General features: G+C 49.9%; 1 protein-coding gene across 10 annotated transcripts in view; it reads left to right on the top strand.

The window, feature by feature from the left end:
* Nucleotides 1-24,604, top strand: part of TENM2 (teneurin transmembrane protein 2) — a 979,180-nt gene that overhangs the window by 880,274 nt on the left and 74,302 nt on the right. For all 10 annotated transcript variants that reach the window (XM_062189665.1, XM_062189666.1, XM_062189664.1 and 7 more), the window contains one exon: nt 7,466-7,612. In XM_062189665.1, the coding sequence (XP_062045649.1) occupies nt 7,466-7,612 (147 nt within the window). The remainder of the gene's footprint in view (nt 1-7,465; nt 7,613-24,604) is intronic.

Below are 24,604 nucleotides of genomic sequence, written 5' to 3'. Positions count from 1 at the left end.
GCCCCAGCTCCAGAGGTTCTGATTCAGTAGGTCCTGGATGGAGCTCAAGAATGTGCATTTCTCACAAGTGCCCCTGGGAGGCTGAAGGTGCTTGCCCCAGAACCCCCTCTATGAGAAGTGCTGCTCTAATCTAAAACATTGGCAAAACTCATGGAGGGCTTTTTTTTTTCAGCGGGGCAGCCACAAGTCACCATGTGAGTTGGTAACATGGTGAGGCTAAATCCAACCATCATCAGTCGGCCACCACATTGTCCTTTGTGTAGATGAAATGGAATAAAGAAAGATGATATACCAGGGGAAGGAAGCAGGTACCCCAAGGAAGGCACAGGCTGTGTCCAACCCCAGTGCTACTGGAGGGATAATCAGTCACTTTGAACTAAGTAACTGGCATAGCATTTCAGTTTCAACAACTATGCCCCATTATCACTGCCTAGACTCAGTTTCCTGTCTTGTGATCATCTACTTAAGAAAAATAGTAATGGATTAAAAGTACCTGAGGGGTAAGCGTTTGGCCTAACAATTAGGACACCTACCTCCCACACCCATGTGCCTGGATTCCATCCCCTTCTCTGGCTCCCTATCCCAGCTACCTGCAGATGCACATCCTTGGAGGCAGCAGTTATGGCTGAAGTCTTTGGGTCCTTGTCCCCCACTTTGGAGACCTGTATTGAGCTCCCAACTCCTGACTTTGGCCCAGCCCTAGTCACTATAGGCATTTAGGGAGAGAATCAGCAGATGAGATTATTTATCTGTCTCTCTGCCTCTAGAATGAAATAAGTAACATACATTTTAAAAATTTAAAAAGAGCCTGAAACATCAGTACACAGTAAGATATGTCTCCCTCTCCCCGTTTCCTTCAAGGGTGGAAGGGTCACCACTGTTTCTGAGGCCCAGGCTGAGCCTGCTGCCACCTTCTTGCCACAGAAGACAGAAATGATGCTGATCAGTGAGAATCCAGGTGCATGGAGGACACGTGTGCCATAGACAGCTGGATCCAAAATCATATCAGCTTGCAGAGCTGTTTCTGTGGCTGCTGGGGAGGGCGGGGTGGAGAGGGATTCCTGCCCTGTGAGCAGAAGGTGGCTGCTCCTCGGCCGTAGACCACAGACAGGATTGGAGGCCTTCCTGGCACCCCACACGCTGGCACCCACACTGATGCTCAACGATGCACAGGCTGTTAAGACAAAGAAAAGCATCTATGTCTTGATAGTCTGTGCCCTTTGCAACAGTGCTGGGTCCAGTGCCGGCTTGTGGTTGCATGTCCTGCCAATCTGTGCCTAGAAATAGAACCCCTTTCCTGCTCTGCGCTGCACATGTGGGTGAGCCGGAGGGACAAGCCAAAGGCCAGAGATTGCTTCCTTGGCAGGCAGTCTTTTAAAACAAGGCGGAGGTCTCCCCAGAGTGTCTCAAAGCATCAGATTAATTTTCTGAGCCTTTGCTACTGCTATTTAGCAGAAATGGCTCCCAACCCCCTAGTGATCTCCAAACCCCCAACACCTTAGCTGCTTGCAAGGGTGCAGAGCCCTGGGATACAATGGAAGGCTCTAGCATTCAGCAATTCCCATTTGTGTGCACTCCCTAATCCAGCCACACGCAGCTCCAGGAAAACTGCGACATTTAAAACAGCTTGAGGGAGAGGGGGGATCTAATTAAGTTAACAACGAAAACTCCAAGTCTTCCCAAGAGGAAAAGCCACCGTTTGTTCTGCCTTCAAATCTCCTGCCTCTCATCATTGCCCTCCGCTCCAGTGGGCTTTCTTCTCGCTGAGCTGAAGCACGTGGCGTAGCTGGATGTTTCACTGGCGGTCAGAGAGCGGCTGTGGATGTCCTAGGATGTGCTAACGCATGCTGAGGATGTCCCTGAAATTTTCCCTTTTTTTTTTTTCTCATTTGAAATCAGATAGGCCCTGGGTTTTTTCCTGATGTAGGAGACTGGCTAGAGAACTGGCGTGCACTTGAGGGTTGGCTGGGAAGGGAAGGTCTACCACGAACTCCAGGATTTGTAGGAACAGCATTTTATCAAGCACCTGTTGAGCACTTACCGTGTGATGGGCCCCATCCTAATCTCTTCCTTTATCATTTCACTTAATGCCTCTGGCATCCATATAAAATCAGCACTGTCGTCATCCCCATCACATTGGTGATGTTCAGTCAACAAACATTTATGGAATGTCTGTTGTTTGCCAATCATTTTTCTAGACACAGAGATATGCCAATAACACAACAGACAGAAATATCTACCTTTGTGAAGGTTGTATTATCTTGAAAGAGGGCAATAAAGAAGATTGATTAGTAAAATAGATCATTTCCGAACAACCGGAGTGAGGCTCAGAGAGGTGTACCTACCAGCCCAAGCTCACACAGGCAGTGAGAGGTGAATCTAGGTGTCAGTGCCAGAACTCTCTGACTCCAAACCAGCTTAGGTTTTCCCTTAAGTGAGAAAAAAACTTTGCACAAAGAGCTCACCCAAGGTTGTGACAGCTTTAATAACAGTGCCTTTAAACAGAGAACCCCACGGCTTTTCTTGTGGTCCACCTTCGCCCCCCCCCTCCCCCCACCTCCCGCAGCCTGTTTTGGGTTCTCACTCCCATTTCTGTCCGGGTAGCCGGTTGTCCCTTGTGTTTTTGCTGTGGCGTGCTGGTGGTTGGGTAGTGAAACCCTCTCTCTCTCTCTCTCTCTCTCTCTCTCTCTATCTATCTCTATCTCCTTACCCCTTATGAAACACGAGCAGTTGATTTGCACCTCTGAGCTGCCACAAGTGGCAGAACACGTCTGGATGCTTTTTGAGAAAAGCCTTTTGGGGTCATCATAGCTTTCTTCAAGTACGTGTATGTACCCCTTTGCTGTGCACGAGATGTTATTTTGTTCATGCCTAATTTTTGTTAAGGCAAAAAGCCTGCCTACCTGGTAACTGTGTTGAAGGATTTTTTTTCTGTTTTCTTTTTTTAGTGGTTGGAATTTATGTGTGGAAAAGTCTTGGAAGCTATCCTGTTCCACTCTGCCAAAGGCATTAGAGATGCTGGTTTCAGTCCGAAGCTATGCATTCATTCATTCCCATGCAGCTATGTGTTGGGTACTAGCAACTCACGAATACTCAGGCTCCACAGAGCACATCCCCTGACAGGTTTACGCCATACTAGGAGTGCCCAGGGCAGCGGTTCAGCTGTATACTGCACAATCCTAGAGGCACCATTCACACTGCAGTTAATGACTATGTGAACATTTATTATGGCCATTTTCCTGCCCGTGAGTGTAAAGTGTCCGGAGGAAGGGTTGCTACATGTCCCAGCAAGCATCAGGGAGGCACCATCACTGTGATACAGTGTGATGGACAGGGCACCCTATAGGAAGGGAGCAGGGTGCCATGACCAGTGGGCTCAGGAATTCTGGAAAATCTTCCAGGAGGAGGTGACTTCCGAGTGTGGACCTAAAGAGCGAGTCTAAGTCAGGGAGAAGAGAAAAGGACAAAGAAAAGGCCAAGTGGGTTAAGTTTAACCAAAGCATAAGGAGATCTTGGGATAGGCTGGCGAGGTGGGAGCCTATTCGTGTGAGTTCCGAAGGGCACGTTAAGGGCGTTAGACTTCATGCTGGAGGCGGTGGAAAGCTATTGATGTGTTTTCAGCAGTGTCCGGAATGGAGAGAAATGGATGATGATGTGAGACAGCCGGCAGAGGGCGCTGTCAGAGGCCTTGAGCAGAGTCTGAACCAGAGTGAAGCTGGCTTAGGTGAAGGGAGTAGCAGTAGGGTTGGGAGTAGAGCGCAGATTCCAGGTCAGGAGGAGGAGGAGGCGGGACTTGCCTGGGATTCCATACTAGGGGTGAGAGGCGTGGCGGAAGGGGAGAGTAGCCCAAGATGGCTTCCCTGGCGCCTGACTCAAGCCATGGGCTCCAGGAGGATGCTGTTCACTGGGCAGGGAAGGTGAGGAGGCTGATTTGTGTGGAGTTTGAGACGTTCCTGAGTGAACAGACATGGCTGATGTCCTTGAATGTTCTCCCTCACAAGAAGACTCTCCGTCTTGGGCACAGAAGTTCCCGTTATGGTTAAGGACTCTCTGAAGAGTCTACAGGCAGTGGCCAGGCTGAGATGACGAGCCCCAATTTATTCAGTCACCTACTGCGTGCCTGCAGCTGAGCCAGGCAGGGGGAACCCTACCTGTCACATTTCCCAGGGGCTTTCTGTCCAGGACAGAGTTTCTCAGCCTTGGCACTGTGGAGACGCCGGGGTGTTCCATTCTTTGTGGCAAGGGCTGTCTTACACGTTGCAGGAAGCTAAGCAGCAATGCAGGCCTTCTAGATGTCAGTAGCATTTGTCTCCTTTCCAGACTGTAATGATCAAAAATGCCTGCACACCTTGCAGAGTGTCCCCTGGGAACAGAGGGGCGGACACAAAGGCCCTCACCAAGAGCCGCTGGTCTAGGGTCATGACAGGACTGGAAGTCTCCAGGGAGCCAGCCAGATGTGCCTTAAGGGACTGCATGTCAGTGGTCTCAGAGGAAGGCACTCAGGGAAGTTAGAGCAGTGCTAGCCTGAAATCCAGAAAACTCCGCATCAAAGACTTCTTGGATGAGGATGCCCAAATAGGAGCCCATAAGCCTAATCCAACTTCAGTTATCACCTCCTCTCCAGAGGAAAGCCGCCACCTGATACCCATTTGCCCTCCAGACTAATTACTTCCTACATTTTGTTTTCCCTTAAGCAGAATCTGGCTTTGCACTTCACAAACATAAAGAATCACCTCACAAGGCCACCAGCAGAATGAACTTGCTATGGGGGTAGCTTGGGGTTGCCTAGCAACGCCACGCACCTACCAAGGCTGCTTTCTTCCTCTTCAAGCTAAAAGCAAAGTCCTGTCCATTAATTCCCAGCTGCCCTGAAACTTCTCAGAGATTTGCCAGCTTCCTACTGTTCGTGTTTTCATCTTCCTCGTATGATGCGGAGAAAACCCGCTACTGTGGTCTGTTTATCTCACTTCAGTTGTTCAGGGCAGGGGGAGGACCGAGAGAGAAAGAGAAGAGGGGGAAAAGGCTCATCCAGTCTAAGTTCACATATATTTTGGATATTGCTGATGGACATGCTAGTACTCTTTGCAGATTTGGATTTTATATACTGGATGTGGGTTTCTTATACAATGAGCCTTCTGCTGAGACTTTGGGGGTAATTTTTGTGAGACAGGAGACCTCAAAGTAGCTAAATAACAAAGCACATGGAACAGACAGCACACTGAGCAGATGTTAACAGGTCTGTCATTTAGTGCAGCTGTATGATCTGATCCTAAGAATTCTGCTGGTAGAGATTGTAACTCTGGAGGTGGCTGGAGCTTGGAGATATTTTCTCCCCCTTCAGAACCTGTGAAGTGTCGCTTGGGCTTTTCCTCCTGAGTTCCATTTTACGCCTGCAGAAACGCTGGTGGGGTTTCTCTGCAACTGAGGATAGCTTCTCCTGCAAGTACTCTTGCCCGGGGTGAGCAAGGGACATGCCATGGGTGGTCAGGCAGGGCCACAGTAGCCTCATTGATAAGGAAAGGTATGGAAACAAGAGTTAGGGGTTGTATGGACAAGTATGGAGACAAAGCACACCCTCTGGAAGTGTATGTACAAACGTCAATGCATGCCGGATTTAGTGTCAGTCTGTGCATCCAAAAAACCCAATTCCCTGGTAATAAATATCCCCTTGCTTTCCCTCTCAGCTTCCTTACCCAGACTGTCCTCTGTTCCCAACCCTCTTCTGTCCACGCCACATTCTGGAAAGAGCAGGAGAGAATGAGCTCTGAGGAGCGAACCCCCCTAAAGAAGTAAAACTCAGTTGCAAAGCCTCCTGACTTTTCTTTGGGGGAGGGGTCCTTCCAGCTCCCCCGCTGCTGACTGCACAAATTAGGTGGATCTGTGTTCGCATAAAGGGTGCTTGAGAGAAGAGAGAAGTGGAGCCAAGTGAGGCCCTTGGAATGGCAGAGGGAGCAGGATGGGACATGCACACTTTGGGTTCACAGGATCTAGGCCGGGAAGATTTCAAATCAGTTACCTCCCTGTTAGGAAGCTCTTCCTCTCTCCATCACGGACTCACCCAGCCCCTGCTTTGTGTGGTTTAAAAATAGATACAGAGAAATGGAAATAGAGATGGTGGCAGAGGCGGGGACAAGATATAAGATTTAGATGTTCGGGGGAGTTAATTTTGGGGGGAAATGTATGGTATTTGGGGTATATGTCAGTGAGGTAAAAAAGCCTACCTAGATTGCACAACTCTGTGAATTTACTAGAAGTCATTGTTTTGTATGCTTACAACAGGTGAATTCTGCAGTATGTAGATTATGCCTTGGTAAAGCTGTTAAAAGAAAGAAATGAAAACATTTCTAGGAATTCTTGCAAGCAAGTAGGTCTTGTGAGTGTGGCTACATCATCCCCATCTGTCTGCTTCTCTCTCTGTCTTACAAAGGGTGACAGAGGCTGTGCTGGGGAGGCATTTCCCATCTCTCTTTAGTGAGTCTCTCTTCTCTCCCTCTCCAGCCTCCCTCCATCTGAGTTCCGGTTAGGAGGGAGTAGCAGCAATTGTTTAGGGAGCAATTTGGGAATTAGGTAGGCGGCTGCTTTTCTCTCTCTCTCTCTCTCTCTCTCTCTCTCTCTCACACACACACACACACACACACACACACACACAGAAAACAAAGAAAGCCACAAAACATGAACTACCTGCCCCCTGCTGCCCCGCCCCATTAATAAATATGTATGAATCCCTCTTTTTCCCAGTCCATGGCACCCAGCACCTACTCCTCCACAGCCTTCAAATCCTTCAGTATTTTTAAATTGTGCCATAAATAGATGGAGTGATAGGCAGCCAACATTTTTAAGTGCCCCTTAAAACTAAATATTACAAGAATATGAAAATAGCCCAGTAGAGCCATCCAGGCTCGGTCATGAAAAGCTCGTGATAATCATATGTAAATTTATCTCTAAAATTCTGAAAGACGGAGGGCATCTTGCCTCTATCCTGGATTGATAGGAATTTTTTTTACCCTTCTGCAGAAGGCACTTCTAAAAAGAGAGGGAGAGGGAAAGAGAGGAGGAGGAGGAGGAAAGAAAGCAAGAGAAAGAAAAGCTTCAGTTGAGGTAGCTGGAATCCTGAGCTCCGGGCTGGAGAGCACAGCCTAGCTAAGCTGGCTGTCAGCCCAGCCCTGGTGTAGTTGTCTGGGATGTGCACTGAACTCCCCAATTGGGGAAGGTTGCTCTGACCCCTGCACCCAGGTCAGTGGCCGTTGGGGATCCCCTGCATCCGCGACCCCACTCCGTCTTGCACCTGCATGCGTGGCCTGCCTGGCCTGCTTCCCTGGACTCTTTGGAAAAAGCAGGCACGGGCCCCACTGTGAGGCTGGCCCAGTGGCTGCCCTGCGGCCTTGCTCCCCCTTTGCATGGCTTCCCTGCTTCCCCGGCGCGGCCTCACGTCCCTCCTTCTCATCCTCTCCATTTCTCCAACCAGATGGCTGCCCTGATCTGTGCAACGGTAACGGGAGATGCACACTGGGTCAGAACAGCTGGCAGTGTGTCTGCCAGACCGGCTGGAGAGGGCCCGGATGCAACGTTGCCATGGAGACCTCCTGTGCTGATAACAAGGATAATGAGGGAGGTGAGCACGCATCTTCTCATTCCCAGCCCCTAGGAGCAGAGCATTGGGTGTGCTTTCGTCTTGAGTCCTTTTTCTCCTGAAAGCCCTCCCCTTATTGTTGTCACGTGCTGTTGTAACATTTCCTTTGCAGCAAGTGCAGCGGAGAGTGGGCGCCCCTGGCACGGCGGGGACTGGTGGAGACACGAGCTGCAAGCCCTGGGGTTTGATGCTGGCTTGGGATTCTCAACTAGCCATGCCTGCGGCAAGGCAGCTGGGTGCCAGTGCTGCCTTGAGGGTGACTGGTCCCATCAGACCTTGCGAGCTTGGGATTTAGCAGTCGGTGGCACTGGTGGAGCCTTGCACTGCTAAGACGTCATGAGCGATGCTTCCCTTCACCATTAGAGCACTCTCCGATGTCACTTTGAGAAGAGGAAACCAAGGCCTGGAGGGTGGCTAAGTAACTTTTAATAATACAGCTACCAGTGGTAACGCTGGCAATCAAACCAGCCCTGCTTCGAAAATGCACAGTCAGCAAAAATACAGCCTGTGACCCAGTTCGGGCTCAGAAGCTCAGGGTGGTTTAAATATTTTTAATGGATGGTGGGGAAATTCTAAAAAGGCGTTGAGATTAATATTTCATAACTTGTGAAAAATTATGTGCAATTCAATGTACATAGATCCAATTTTTTTGATTTATTCAGGTATGATATGCAGAAATCTGTACTTATTCAGTAGATACCTCTCGCTGAGTTTAGGGATAGGTATGCGCGTATGAAACCATCACTATCGCCCAAACCAAAAATTCTTCCTACCCCCTCTATCATTATTATTATGAATATTTGCTTGGTTTGATGTTTTTATGTGGTAAGAAAACATGAGATCTCCCCTCTTAGCAAACCCTAGATATGCACTGCAATCTTGTTAGCTAGAACCAAGACACTGTTTGATAGGTCTGCAGAACGTATTTATTGTGTATGACTGACCATCTTTACCCTTTAGCCTGCATCACTGCATCCACTGGAATACATCCACGCCCATTGCTTTATGTCTGGTCCATGGCTGCTTTCACCATCCGTGAACAACTGAGACCCCCAGGCTGCCAAAGCCTGAACAAGTTACTTGCTGACCCCTAACGGGAAAAAGATGGCCAAGCGTGTTCTACACCTCAGGGATGAATTTTCTTGCCTTTTTTACTTCCCAAGATTCAAGGGCTCACTGGGATTGTATTAGCACACAGGCTATCCAGTCTCCTACGATACCGTGGAACATTCCCCAGATATTGGTACAGATCTGCGATCACCCTCACCAGAATTGCTAGCTGGTCAGAATTCACGCAGGGCAAGAGTTGCCTCAGGGTACAAGAGGATCTGTGAATCCAGTTGCTTTGTTTAACACTGATGTATGTACTCTAGGAATCTCAGCAGCCCCATGGTCATGGCCCCAGAGGGTCCAGTACAATGATGTCAGAGATGGGGTGCCACTCATCAGTGTGATGAATGAGAGCGTGAGACATTCTGTTTGTATTTTTTTCTCCATGGACATTTTATAATTTCCATAATCTAATCTTGTTGTATGTAACCAGATGTGATACACTGATAGTGCACAGTCAAAAAACTTCATAGACCTGATGGCAGTTTTCAGACCTCCCATTCATCTGTTTTCACCTGCCCAAAACACAGCCAAAAGAGAAGGCGCTTTAATTCACTTTTTACCAAAGTGAGGCGTAAGTACTTAACACAGTTTGTTTCCAGAGTCCGAATGCAGCGCCTTTGCTGGTAGGGTTCACTGTCGCTGCTGCTGCCTCCCTGGAGGTTGCTCCACGCACAGCGGTTGCTGACGGATCAGCTTCTCCTTCCAGACAGGAGCCGCTTTCCTGGCTCCCTCCCCTGTTGAATGTCAGCAGCTGAAAGCATAGTAGATTGTGGGAGTGCTGCACACAGGGGACAGAGGGTACCCGGGAGACTCAGTTTCCCCAAAATGCTCTGAGCAACCCGCCTCCTTCTCCACCAGCTCTGCCCCTCAGCCTGGCTCCCCACCAGGCAGGAGCCAAATTCCTGAAGTGGTGGCACTAGAAGAGGCACCGCGGGGTCCCCAGGCTTAAGGGCTAGCCACCAGGCACAATCCATGGTTCCCACCCCACCCCACCCCACCCCCACCGCAGCAGGCACAGAAAGACAGGGTACAAAAGCAAATGAGGCAGTGATTATGCTAAAGACAATAATGGTCTTGTTATGGGAACTATTAAAGCAAAGCTCCCAAGGAAGTAATTAACCACCAGGAAAAAAAAAAAAAAAGGCTCCACACGGTGTTTATAAAAAGAAACTCCCAGTTAATTCAGAGTTGCTTATGTCAGGTGAGAACGGTAAGCACAGCGCCTCTCACCTGGCGTAAGCGATTCACAATTAACACAGTTCTTCTTTTGGAGGGGATTCCTCTGCACAGAGCATCCTTTTCATGGTTAATTACTTCCCTAGGAGGCGTGCTAAGCACTTTGCCGTTTATTGATAAATATTAAAGTTGCTCCTCATCAACTCCGGGTCCCCTCCTCCAGCGCATGAATGAGAGTTCTTTTTCGGTTTGTTTCGAGTGGGCGGTGGGAGTCTTGCCCACGGCCTCGGTCCTGCTGTGGGAGTCCTCAGGATGGGCTCTGTGAGTTTCTAGACCGCACCACGGGCCAGAGGAACACCTAGACAGAACGTGCATGCAGGCCCGGGGAGCAGCTGCGATGGGTGCATTTGTTATCTTTCTCATGAATGGAGAAAATAATGAGCCCTCTTCCAAAGTGCGCTGGACACAGCAAACCACTTTTCCACCTGGAAACATTCCGCCTGATAAAAAACCCCTGTTTAACGTGAGATCTGTTTTTCGGTGGAAGCTGAGATAGATAGCGACACAAATATAGAGAGAGATATTTGAAGCCCTTATGAGCCGTTTTCTACTTGGATTCGTCCATGAACGAATTAAGCCCTGGCACTTCATGGCCACGAGCAGTTCTGAGACCCAGCTTGCTACAAAAGCCCTGGAGGACATGATTAAATTCAGGCTGATGAGCCCTACGCCAAAGTTTCTGATGTCCGGGTCTGGGCTGGAGTGTAAGAATTTGAACTTCTTGTCGATTTCCAAGTGATGCTGATACAGATTTGCTTAACAACTGCTGTTGAAAGACATCTTTTATATGGATGATCATTAATTAATTAATATTAATATATGATTCTATGACCAGATTTCAAATAGGTCATAGAAAACAGAACTAAAGGATAAGTTTATTTTAGTGCAAAAACAAAACAAAAACCTTGAAATCTCTGTATAGTTTTTCAAAATAGACGTTTTCCATGAACTTCTTAATGATCCCTTGTGTGAAATGAATTAACTTCTCTCCAGTGCATCAAGAATGGTAGTGATTAAAGTCACTTCCTTGGAAAAATTGAGAAAACTTGCACACAAATATTTTTGGTTGTCTGTGGTGTTCAGGTGAGGAACTGATAGAAAATCAGCCTTAGAACATCCCCACTAAGAAAAGTTATGCCAACTCCCTGTGTTTTTGTTCGCATCACATTGAAAGCCTCCCAACACCTGCAGCCATGTGCCAGCTAACGTAATCTCAGGAAGCAGTGTCCACATCCGAAGAGACAAGCCTTACCTCCCTTTGCCTCTACAGCTACGAGGAAACAGCTCAAACGTGCCAGCCAGAGACTGCCTTTTTAATAGTGAGAGATCTTCACTTGAACTGCTCACCCCAATTTGAAAAGGAAGAGAATCAAAGAAATATTTTTGCTTACAGAAGACAAATGCCAGCTCATTAAAGTCTGAGAGTACACACAACATGTGCGCCAAGTGACAGGCGGATAATATTTAATTATCACCACCACGGCAGAGGTGTGAGATTTAGTTCATCACAAGCCTGGGTGGGAGAGAGGGTGTAGATTTCCTCTAAAAGTGGGAATCCCAAGGTGAAGAGGCGACGTGAGACCGTCTGGCCTGGAGGCACCATCCTGCCTCCTGCCCTGGGCCCCTCTGTCACCCAGCACCTAGAGTCAGGAGCCACAGTCCTCTCTATGCCCAGTGTCAGGCCCCATCACTGCAAGCCACTTGGCCATCTGTCTGCAGCTCCCATGAAATCCTGTCACGGCCTATCCAGCCTGGAGGCAGGTGTGACAGCGTAGACCAGGGAAGGCAGCCTTGTAACTGCGTTGACCCAGAGAGAGAAGAGACTTGCCTACCCATACCTTGTGTCACTCCCTTACTAACCTGGGGCACATGGCCTGTGTTCTGTTGCAACACAGCCCTCAGAGACACTCTGCTTGCCTGATTTCTGTGTCGGTGATGCTGTGGCATCATAGTGAGTGGGTCAGGGCCTGGGCTTGGGAGTCAGCATTTGTGTCCTGCAAGTCACCTCGCTTCTCAAAGTCTCAGTTTTCTTGTCTGTGAACTGGGCACATGACGTCAGCTGCACTGATTTCAAACGTGAGTGAGGAAATGCATGTCGTGGATTTTGCAAGACACCTGGCTCGTAGAATGCACTCACAAATTGGCTGCTGCTAGTTTCAACATTATTGATATTAATGTGATTGTTACTTTCTAGAGTGGAGACTGGCCCAGAGAGATGGAGCCTAATCCGTAGCTGTCCAGTGTATAACCACCAAGATTCTAACTTGCACTTACCTAACTTCGGTGCTGCATAACCATGTTACCATGTAAGGACTTACTTAAAAGTCAGGTTTCCAGGTTCCCATCTTTGGGATTCTGACTTTTTCACATATGGGACTCAGGAATCTGCATTTTTGCCAAACATCCCTGAGGATCTGGTACAAATTCTCTGCAGACCAAGTGTTTTGAAAAATCGTGTCATATTTAGCATCTGAGTGAATAACTTCAGCAAGTCTTAAAAGTGGTCTCTGTTGTTAGAAAGGTGACTAGTGTTTATTTCAAAATTGTGGAAGCCCTTAATTCTCTATCATTATGGTGTGAATCCATCCATCCCCCCACCCACTCACCCACCCATCTGTCCATCCATTTGCTTACTGGTTCATGGTTTAACAAACATTCACTACAGTTTAAATCTTCAACCATGGAAGCGGGCTTTGGCTATACCAAACCAGATGTGGCAAAGAGCTCACTGTCCATCTGAAAGAGAAGACACAAAAGCAGCTTGTTATCTGGGTTACAGTTCAGCATGGGAGGGGTGACGGTCATGGAGCACCTTCGCTCGGTGGGAGCCTAGAGTACAGATTGTCATGGAGTGTGGGTGTTATCTGCAGAACAGGAGAAAAAGCCCGTCACAATGTTAAACCCGGTCTTCGGTCTGTCCCCCTGGAGGGTCCTCAAAGCCCCCGATCTCTCCAGCCCAGCAGCTTCCTCATTTCCCTCCCTCAAGGCAGGACTCCGCTCCAGCCTCTCTTCAGAGCAGGGTTTCCCACCCAGCTCCATCTGCAAGGCTCGTTCCGTTTTCCTCTGAAGACGGCTACCGTGGGTGAAGAGAAGTGGCTGCTGGCCTGAGCTCTGGGCATGCTATCCAGGGCACTCCAGCCAGGTCTAAATGAGGAGAAATAACGCTGGAGTGTGTCCAAAGCACTTGGATGAAACCCACCCCTCACCCACTGCCTCCCCATCCCATAACCATCCAAATTGGTTTGACATGATTCAGGGATGCTATCCCAACATTTATCTCACTTGTTAATTAATAACTCACCTTGTCTGTGCATTTAACAGAGCCAAACGAGGCACTTCAGGGACGCAGGAAGAGCTGTAGTACTCGAGACTGGAGAGACCAGTTGCTTCCTCCAGTGAGAGACAGAGCTTGGTGAACCCACTGAGCGTGCCTTGATTAATGTGTGCAGAATATGTGAATGGATTGGTTAAGTAGAAGACAGTTTAGAAGTGCAGCATTGTTCTATTAATTGGGTTGGATGAGGATTCCCCTTGCAGTCCAAAGACCTTGTGGCAAATGTAGCTGGAACCATAAACACAGAGTCCCTGATTCACTCCCAGAGAGGAAAACAGTGGATCAATGCTTGAGAGGAGAACTTGGCCTTCGGGCCACTGCCAGCTGGCCAGGCCCTGGGTCTCTGTTCTTTGGGAGGGAGGCAGAACGAGGCCCAGCTGAGCTCCTACAGGGGCGCATGGCAACAAGGGCTCTGGGAAGCTGTGGATTTTCCAGTTGAAAGAAGATCTTTGACTTTCTGGGGATGTCGGTGGGCTTGAGAATCTTCTGTTTAGGAAACTGAAGTTGGGAGTGATCATTTTCTTTTATTCTGCAATTTAAAAAAAAAAAAGAGAGAGAGAGATCCCATTATCTATTTCCATGTAAAAATTGTAATCAGAGGGATGTTGGCAAGCTGGCATGCCCCAAGCCCCGTGCTGAGCTTTTAGCTCAGGGAGATGATGGGAACAGCCCCCTGCTGCTGCTCCTGGCCTGTGCTCACGGTCCCCCACCCTGCAGCCAGAGTGGCAAATTATAGATCAGATCCTCCCGTGCTCTCAAAGCTTCCTCTCCCAGCTAGAATCAGAACCAGAGGTTTGTTTCCCCTTGGCCTAGATGTCCCACCGTAGGTCCCCTGCCTTGTCTCTGACCGCCCCCTCCCCAGGGAGCTCTGCTTCATTCATGCCAGCCTGCCTTCTGATCTGCACACTCCAGGACCTTTGCTGGTCCAAGGCCAGAAGTGCTCAGCCTGGGCACTTTGTGTGACTGGCTGCTTCTAGCCATTCAGTTCTCACACCAGTGCCCCTCCCCAGAAAAGCTTGTGTTGGCCATAGGTGTCCGTCTCTCTCTGTCTCATCACCCTTTGGTGCTTCCTGGACAGAAATATCACGCTCCTACACTTTCTTGTATCCATCATTTTTCTGTGGTGCCCTCAGTGTCCTGGGGAGTGGATTCCAGGGCCTCCTGCAGATAGCAAAAGCTGGAGCTGCCGTTGTCCTTCTGTAAAATGGCCTACCTATGCAGTGCTCCCAGGCACTTCAATCATCTCTAGAGGACTTAAAATGTGACAGCATAAATACCGTGTAAGCATTTGTTCTGTTGTTTTACTTAGGGGATGAGGACAAGGGGGGAAAATCTGCAATTTTTTCCAAATATTTGTATCTTTGGTTGCAGAATCTGTAGTCTGTGGATGTAGAAAGTGTGGATATAGTAAAATGCCAATTGCAGTTCCATTTTACAGGCAAGAATTTGGAGACTCAAAAAAGTGGGAATCAAAATAGACCTTTAGCTAGCGGCGAGGACCAACAGCTTTTCTCCTTGAAACCTATTGTGTCATTTCTTCTAAAACACGAACAAAATCTTTATACTGCTTCTGAAGGAAATGCAGATAAGTACAGGCTTTGTGTTGTCACTAAGAGATCCCCAAAAACATCTCACCTCAACGACAAACGTTTCCCACTGAAAACCTTTTCCTGCTAAATTTATGTGACCATCAATTTTATTTTAAAAAACTAAATAAAAGGTGTTTGAAATACATGAGTTTACCCCACACAGCACCTTCAGTCTTTGCTAATCAAGTCTCTAGCAGTTTAAATGGCTATTAAGTGTCTCTTAAGGGATTATATTTTTTTCCCTGATTAGATGACAAATCAAATAATCATATAAAATTGTGATGAAAATGCATAATCTGGAAAAAAATTAGTCATTGAAGTCTCTGTGGACTTATTTTAGGGAATTAAAGGATTGAAATACAGATTTAACTGATGGCAAAGAGGTAACATTTATATCGTTATGTTGACTTGTGGTATTTTTGCCTTGGCCAGAGTTCCTGCCTAGATGCTAATTAGTACCCTCGTGGTTTCTGTGACCAGCACTCGAATATAGGATCAGGGCCTGGACCCGCCAGTATTAACTCCATTGCTTCTTCAATCTCCCCTTTGCATCAGACCAGTGGTTCGTCCAGGGAGCAAGGTTGCTTTCCAAGGGAACTTGGCAATGTTTGATGGCGTTTTGTGAGTTGAGATGGCAGGAAATGAGGAAATGCTGCCGGCATCTGATGGTAGAGGTCAGTTTTGCTCCTAAACATCTTATGTGCGTTGGAAAGCCCTACCACAAAGAATCCTCTGACCTAAAATGTCAAGAATGCCAAGGCTGAGGGATCTGGCACAGCCACTGACCTCTTCTGGGAACACATCCATCCGAAGCATCTGGGTGGTTTCAAATCAGGGAGTGATGTCAGTGGACATGGTGCCCAAGGCCTGAGGCATGAGTGCCTACCAGAGGCCAGGCCCGTGCTAAGGCTTGACCCACATTGCCCAAATAAGGCATGACAGGGTCCACAGACCCCCAAATGCTTCTCCTGATCCTTCCTGGATGCTGGGAGCCAGAGGGGAAGTGACTTACCCAAGCTCCCAGAGCTCAGATGCAGCCAAGCCAGGAGTGAGAGCCCAGGTTGCAGCCTGCCCCTGCACTCCTCCTAGCCCCCAAGGGCTGCGTCCAGGCTCATGGCAGGCCAGACTGCAGCCACTGAACATCCAAGCCTCCTGGAAAGGAATTCTGCCAAACACTGAAATATAGCATTGGCTTCCCCTCTCCCCTCTCCCCCGCCCCGTTTGGATCAGGAATTCATTTTTGCCACAAAGTGCTTATGCGCTGGAATGCCAGCAGCGAGCAGGGGGAGCAGAGCTGTTGGACTTTAAATAGTGAGGCGTTCTCCCCAGCACAGCGAGAGCAGCTGTCCAAGGCCTGTGCTCTTTTCTTTGGTTTCCCATCTTCTCGGCCAAGAGCTCTGGGGCTTGGACGGGGGCCAGGACTCTGTGGCCAAATGTGAATCCACAGAACACTGCAAGGTGTCCCCCACACCTCTGTGCTCAGTGCTCTTGCCTTCTTCCCAGCTTCCCAACAAGGACCAAACCTTTCCAAGACAATTCTCTCCCTCTGCCTAGCCTCAAGGTGTGTCATCAGTCATCTGCCCGCCTCCTGCCCCACTCCCATATACACATCATCTCTGGAATCCTGTGTCCACATGCAGGGAGGGATGGAACTTCTTTTGTTTTGGGGGAATCGCAGAATGATTTCATTTATGCTAGACTGGGAATGGCAGGTGCAGAAAGGCTAAACTGCTGCATCCCCAGGAGCTAGGAAGCCCAGAGAGGGGAAGCGAGTTCTTCCAGGCTAAAGAGCAGAAACGGTACACATGGGCCTGGAGCCCTGGTGTCCCAGCTAGACATCCAATGTGCTTTTGTCTTGCTATGCCACCACCAAGGACCCTATGTCGTTTATGATGATGATGATAGCGAATGACTTCCCCTAAAGCTGCCAGGCTCCTGGACAGAACTGTCCCATCATTTATTCATTCAACAAACAGAAACAGAGCCCCTACTGTGTGCCAGGGAACATGAATGAGTAAGACTCACACTCTGCCCAAACAGACGTATATTAAAGGTCCATGATAGAAGGAAAGACAAGGGTCTGTGGCCACTCAGACGAGGGCCACCAAAGACTTCCAAAGTAGGCACAGCTCGAATTTTGAAGGATCTCAAGAAATTGGGTAAGGAAGTGGGGAAGTGCTGTGGATGAAGAGTGGCAACTTGGCTATGCACGAAGCAGGAGCGCCTGTCTGGGGCCCTCTGAGGAGGTGGTGGCCTTGCACCACGGAGTCCATGTGACGAATAGAAGAGGAGGAGGAGGCTGTAGAAGCCAACCAGGGACAGAGTCACGTGGGGCACCGGTGCCATCCGGGCAGTGTGTAATGCAGCCAGCACATTTGCTGTTGCCTCCCTCCACATCGCTCCTCTCCCAGCGAGCATGCGTTTTCCCTCAGAGGACTGCTGATAGAACTGCGTGACTTACTCACAAGCACGCACACTCGCAGCCCCTAGGAAAGCGTGGCCTTTGTGCTCCCTCCCTCGGGCAGAGCCCTTCTTTCCCTGTGGTGGGAAGAGACAGCCTGGCAGGCATAGAAAGAGGTCTGCGGTCAGGCAGCCGAGTTCCTTTCCCATCTCCTCCCCCCACTCACAGCATGCACTTCGACCCATGGTTCCACCTCTCAGAGCCTCAGTTTTGACCTCTGTATAGTGGGCTAGTGAGAAAGCCCAGCAGCTCCCGGAAGTCACTGAGCGTCAGCGTCACCTGGAAGGCTGCGTGGGTAGATCACCGAGCGCCGCCCCTGGAGTTGCCGATTCCCCGAGAATGTGGATTTCCACCCCATACCCACACGATGCTACGATTTCCAAGGCCACTGCCGTGCCATGGTGAAGCAACGTTATGGGCTAGCGGAGGTAACTTCTCCAGCTCATGGGGACAGGCAGGCCGGGCAATCCTGCATCCCGAGGCAGTGGCCACTTGATTGGCATATGGGCCCTGGGGATGTCCTTGGACTCAGTGAGGGCTGGGCCACAGAGGTGTGGTGAGAGGGAGCCAGGGTTTCGCCTTCCCAGGACCCGTCCTCCGCTTTCAAGAGTGTTGGATGAAAGGAAAGAGCAGGCTAACTGCATCTCGCCCTTCACCACCTCCTGTCGCTGCTCTTCCTGTCTGCTCACTTGGGACAGTGCTTGGCTGGGCCGGTAGGGGACGTTGTACCCTTCGCTGTTGGGATCTGCAGGCTTTGAGGTCAGGCACACCCGGGCATAGACTTTGGCTGCAGGTGTTATGAGCTGTGCTTCCTTGAACAAAGTCCTCAGTCTCACTAAGCCTCAGTCTCCTGGTCTGTCAACCGGGAACAGTGATGCCGACCTCCTCGGCCTGTTGTGAGATTTGGCCACAGAGCTTCTGGATGCTGTTTACATGACAGCTCTAAGTAACAGTGTCTCCCTATGTGGTGTCACTTCAGAGATGCTCAAAACATATACTGCCCACCCACCCCCAGCCCCGCTCAAGTCAGAATCTTATTATAGTAAGGAATACATGCATTTCAAAATTAAGGTCCCATCTTTAGGTCCCTATTAGAATGAATGCCCTCAATCCCCACTTGCTCTTCAGAGATCACAAACCAGGGGCTCACTGATATGTCCTATTTGGCCTGCTTAAGTTACCAAAATCTTTGAATGTGCTGCTGCTATTTGGAGAATGCCATTTAACCAACAAAGACATTGAAGCTCCAGAGGTTTGCTTGCCCAAAGTCCAACAGAGGAAGAGCTGGGATCTGTGCCCAGTACTCCTGATTCTGAAAGCCTTGTCCCGTTGGCCTGTCAGACTCTTTTTTGGAAGGCAGCAGTGTGTCAAGCTTTCCAGCATCCCAAGGTGCTAGCTCTCCGGGGTCGTGAAAGGAAAGGGGAGGCTGTGGTCGCATCAAGCTTGCTGTGCCCCTCTGCTGGGGTCGCTCAGCAAAGCGCGGGGCTCAGTGGGAAGTGCAGGGACAGATCTGTGGAGACACTTGCAGCCCATCTGGGGACCATCTCCCTGAGTCTTCACCCTCCTATGAGCACCACTCACGGTATTGCTCCCTAACCATCATGCTACCTGTGAGGGTGGCCATCCCATCTGTCTTTGTGCACATTGCCCCCAGGCTTTGGGATGCTCCCTTGCCTGGACCCTTCAGGCTCTGTCCCCAATCATTAATGCCATGGTTTCTTATCAACCTTCTGCCTCCACCACCTCCTCCCAGATCACACCATTGACTTCCCTGGGATGCACACTTGGTCCTCCATCATGCTGTTCACCTCCACAAAGCAGCAAAAATCACCCTCTGAGAAGCCAGATGCTGCCAGGTCCACCTCGAACCTTCCCAAGGAGTCTCAGTTCTTGGCGAACGGCCCCAGGTTGCTCTAAAGCCATCACTGCCTTGTGCACTTGGGCCTCTGCTTCCACGCTGATCTCATTTCTTCCCTCTCTTCGTCTCCCTCTTTCTGCCACACACCTGCCACTTGGTGTTCCTGTGACTCACAAATCCGTCCCGCCCTGGGTTCTTACGCTTGCTCTTCCCTCTGCCCAGATGTCTCCTCGACCTCTGCCCTCATTTCTCTTTGATTTCCACCCCGAACCCCCTCCTCCATACCCCCCCCAAAGCCTCCCTTGCCATGCTTGGCATCTTCCAAACACTATCACTGTAAAAGTCTGTGATGCATTCTCTGATTGTTGGTTTACCCCTCTAGAACCCAGGACCCTCACCACAGGGTCTGTCTGGGTCAACTCATTTTTCTGTGAATTGGATGAACGAAAGCTTTAATGAGAAGCGTTTAAGGGAGAAAGCCAGTATCTTTTGCTCAGTAGTTTATCTTGCAATAAATCAATTTCATTTCAGGGTAGAAAAAAGCATGCATAGAGGCAGTGCTACCTGAGTCAATTTTTAAAACCACCAATGCCATTTAATGAATGCAAACACAATCCAAACATATTTCTTTTCGGTGAGACATGAACCCAGGGTTCTGCTGTTTTCGTCCCTGTTACCAACTTTGCACCTCCCGTGCGTTGACTTTTTATGGGTGTGGGCAGACGGTGTGCAAGCCCCATCATCCTCCTTTGCAACCAGTGCAAAGGCCGAGCCTGAGGATTGCTGCTGAGTCAACTTCGACCTCCCAGCCTGCAGCTGGCTCAGTGGGGCGTGGCATCAAGTGAGGAAGGGCAGCCGGTCTGAGGCCGGGCCGACTAGGTACGAGTCCCAGCCTCACTGCCCGCTAGCAGCGGCCCGACTGTCAGCCAGCATCTCAACTTCTCTAGAGTTTGGTCCCGTCCTCTGCAAAGTGGGAGTTGCCACGTGGCTGCCACTCACTCTCTGCTGTGCATAAGTCTTATTTAGCCTTTCCCGGCAGCCTGACGGCACAGGTAGGATTTTTTTGTTTCCATTCTATAGAAGAAGAAATTGAGGCCCGGAGAGGCAAAGTCAGTAGCCCAAGGCAACACAGCGAGTATGTGGCAGAGCTGGGCTTGGACCAGGTCTGGAGGTCGTCTGCCTCTAGATCTGTCATCCTAATTGGCAGACTGGCTGGATGCAGAGAGGAGATGTGAAGATTAAATGAGGGAAGCTCCAGGGAGCACTCGCCACAGTGCCTAGAGCTGCCCATGGCCTCCTGCGTGAATGACACTGTTTCCGAAGGAGCCCTTCTGATATCCCTAACCCAGCACGAAGCTTGGAAGGAGCTGAGCCCAGGCTCTGCTCCCAGCTGGCCCTCTGGGCTACTTGCTTATGCGACAGGAGCAGCTTCACAGCCCCCAGGTCTGTGGCCAACCCTCCTGCGTCCCCCCAGAGACAAGGTCTCCCCTCAGGCGGAAAGTAGCCGTTCCAGCTTGTCGCCCTGAGGTGTCTGCCATGACAGCCCCTTCCCTTCCCAGCAGGTCTCCGTCTGGCACCCCACCAGGCTGCCACCCCCTGCCGGGCTGGCCTCCGCCAGCCACCGGCTCAGTTCTGTGCGACCTGTCAGAGGACTCTTTGAAAGGGAGGTTGATGCGGACCAGGGCAGGGGGAGCAGGCGGGACTGGGAGAGGCCAGAGCCAGCAGGCAGAGGGTGAGCACTGGGGGAAGTCGGAGGCCCAGATCAGAGGCCCCTGCTCTCTGGTTTTTGTAACAGGGAAAGGGGAAAGACAGCAGCAGCCAGGAGAGAAATCCCTCCAGGGCAGAGAACGTGGCCGCAGGCTAACAGGGGTGAGATGGTGCTGCAGAGGCCTGCCAGGGGCTGTGCGAGGTGGGAGAGTCTCAGATCAAGTGAGATCATTCCCGCGCTGCTTTCTGGGTCGGAAGCAGTCAACCGAGGTAGGCAGAGGGAGAGCAACAAGACACAGAAGCCATGTTCTGTAGCCTCGCCATCTCCCCCCCCCCACCTTGGCCCTGCACCCCTCAGAGGATCCCTGAGTACCAGAAGACTTCTATAAGTTCAGGGGGCAAAAATGGAGAAGATAAGCTCATTTTATTGCCAAACAATATTTGAGATGCATGCATTATGAAAACATAATCCATGTTGTCCGTGAACTTTTGGAAGACCTCTCATATGCAGGGATTTAAAACAAGTGTTGCCCTAAAGTAAAATTTTGAATGCTTTCTCCTATGAACTTTTGGAAATACCCTTGTATTAAAGAGAAGTCTTGCCTGGGTCGCACCCCTGCCGTGGGCCCCAGAGCCTTGATTTTTCCGGAGCAGTCACTGCTTTGCTTCCCACATGCCTTGTGGAGGGTTGGAAACCCAGCAAAGCAGCGTTCAGTGGCGTCTCCGCTCTGGCCGATCACTAGTGGAACAGGACTGCTCTGCTGTGGCTAAGTCACGTGGAAAGCCAAAAGGTGCTTTGGGGAAAGGATCTCTGGCCTTGGAGCTCAGAGACTGCCGAAAAGAATTGGCAAGAAGCAAGAGGAGGCCTTTCAGAAGGAGCGTGAATACAGGTTCACGATTGTGATTTTTAAGAATGGCCGTGGCTCTGTGGGAGGAGAGGATGGTGCATCAGGCAGCCTGGGTATTAATGGCAGGTGAAGCGTTCCAAATGAGCACCCTGTCAGCCCATCTATTGCTCGCAAAGGTTGGCGATGCCGGAGACTTAAGAGAGGCAGTGAAGAACTAATCTCATATTGCCAGGTTAAATCAAGTCAGCCTTGCCCGTTCCTTTCACTTCTTAGTTACATCAGCCAGAATACTTTCAATTATCCCTCACTTCCAACTTGTCAGCTGCCGTTGGGTGAAATGCAAATGGAACAGTTCCCTTCTGCAGGGGAAAGAAGGAAATGTCATTAAGAGGAGCCTGCACGGATGGAGCGCTCACCTGACTGCGGTGCCACGCGCTCATCATTTCGTTCCTTGTGTCTGGCCTTGGAGCACCTTTGTGCACTTCTGGGGAGGAGGTACTAGGAAGGCCATTTTCTAGGCTGAAAAACTGAGGCTCCGGAGTGCAGTCGCTTCCCGGGGTGACATTGCTGAGGAGTAATAGACCATGTGTGAAAACAAGGCCATCCTGAGTCTGAAGTCTGTATTCACTTGCTTTTTTCACTGGGCCAAGACCAGTTCCACCCTGAGCAAGGGTGGCAGGAGGCAAGCACACATGTAACTGAGCAGGCCCTGAGCTCTGGAGTGACTCCCTTGAGATGTTCTAAGGGCTCTTCCACCAGCAGACCAGGGTCAGGAGACCAGGATCCTGGTGAGCTTTGCTCCCTGTTTCTCCCCTTCACGGTGCTCTTCAACCCTCTACCATCCCTTAAACCCAACCCCATGCACATGGGGTCAACCAGATGCCCCAACTGTTTTGGGATCTGCATCAGTGACATATCCTACAGCCTTCTGGGCAGCCAGAGAGCAGCCCAGCTGTTGGGCTGGATGTTTCTTTAGCAAAATCTTGTAGTGTCAGAGTGCCGGAATGGCGGTGAGCTGCCGATGTGGGTGACTCAGCTGTTGATGTAGACAGGGGCCAGCAAAAACACTTTTGCTTGGGGTACACATACTTCAGGCCTGACCCTACAAGAGCTCCCCTGAAAATAAAATAACTTCCAAGGCAAAACCAGTCCTATGGTTGCCATCTTCCTTTTCACTCGTGCCCCCGTATGTCTCTACAAGAGCTCAGCAGGAGCCTTGCCCCCTTGCCAGAGACATCAGTCCCCCCCATCTCCCTCCCTACTCCCTGAGCTGCATCCCCAACTTGCCCTTCCTTCTTGCCCCAGCTTGTTGCCTCTTCCCTTCTTCCGATTGCCTCATTAACTTCCCGCCTCCCTATCATGAGCTGATCTCCAAAATTGCCCTAAGATTTATTGGGTTCACCCACCTGGGCTCCCTGTGTTTTTCTTGAGGAAATGAGAACTTGGCAAGTACCTAGCTTGGTACGGGTAAACAAATCTTATATGATGCCAAGAAGACTAAACAAGAAAAAAAGGAGAAATGACTCAGAGGCACTCAGTAGCTGCTAGTTGGTAGGTAATTGGGGGTTCACAGCTGTTCTGAGTACTGTACGTTGTCTTAGTTGATCTCCCCAACACTCCTGTGAAGTGTCGTCATCGTTGTCGATCATCATCATCTCCCCACTTTTTACATTCACCTGTGCAGCCAGTAGGCTAAGTTGTGGATACAGAAACATTCCCAGCCTCCAGAATGTTCCCCTATGCTCTTTTCTAGTCAATTCCTCCCCATAGAGGTAACTGCAGTTTCTAACTTTCTATCATAATTGATTAGCTTTCTCTCGTAATGTCTTTGTAACATTCTACGAATACATCAGTGTCTATTGTTCAAAGCCCATGCTTTCAACCAATCCAGCCTATGGCCTGTTGGTTCAATGAGGAGGGAGGGAAGAATGGCTGTTCGTGGTGCCTCCATCGAATCACGGTCTGGAAAGAATGGGGCTTGCTTTGGAAATCTGAGCCTCTGGCTCGTTCCCAATCCGGTGTGACTAGAGGACAGGCGCAGAACTATCCATGGTACCTGCAGGAAACTCTTGGGAGTCAATTGTGCCCCCCTGTCACAAAGTGAAGCTGAGAAAAGGAGTGTAGGTGTTTCTCTGAAGCTTTTGGTGCCTAAGAAAACCATCAAGTCCATACAGGTTGGAGAGGGAGTCACTTGCATAGCAAGCTGCAGGGAGCAAAATGTTCCCAGAATTGAACTAAATGCTTCCACCAGAATTCTGCATAAGCTGCCCGGTGCACAAAGCTCAGAGGTGAATGTGAGTGTGATAAACATCCCCTCACCCCCAGCACCTTTCCCTGTGAGAGGGGATGGAAGGACTCCTGCTCCAGGGAGCAGGGTGTGTGTGCTTCCACCCACTCTGCAGTACCCGGATGCTTGCTGTGGCTACTCTCCAGCCTCCCCAGGTGCACATGGCCTCCTCCACCCCTCCAGAGCCTGGTGTTACTTGTGGGCATTCAGTTCAAGCTGTGAGCTTAAACCTCTTCACTTTTTAGGAGCTCCCTTTTAAATCTAGCCAAGCAAACTAGACAGGGGCTGGAAATGGCTGACACAAACCTACAGCCGGCACAGAAGGTAAGTGTCACCTTGTGCCCGTGCTAAGCAGTGGAATGGGAGTTTGGGTCTTGCAGGCAGATAGTGTGGTCCTCCGCAGCCAGTGTGGCTGGGGGCGAATTCTCAGGTGTCTTGTTTCTCCTGTTCATTCCTTTTCAGATGCTTATTTCAAGTTGCCAGCTTCTGCCCTCAGTGTTGGAGTAGCCAGATCCTCAGAAGGGATTAGATCTCCTGGCTG

Source organism: Lepus europaeus, chromosome 4, assembly GCF_033115175.1.
Source record: "Lepus europaeus isolate LE1 chromosome 4, mLepTim1.pri, whole genome shotgun sequence".
Lineage (NCBI taxonomy): Eukaryota > Metazoa > Chordata > Mammalia > Lagomorpha > Leporidae > Lepus > Lepus europaeus.
Note: the sequence above shows the minus strand (reverse complement) of the source record. Positions and strands in the feature narration are given on the sequence as shown.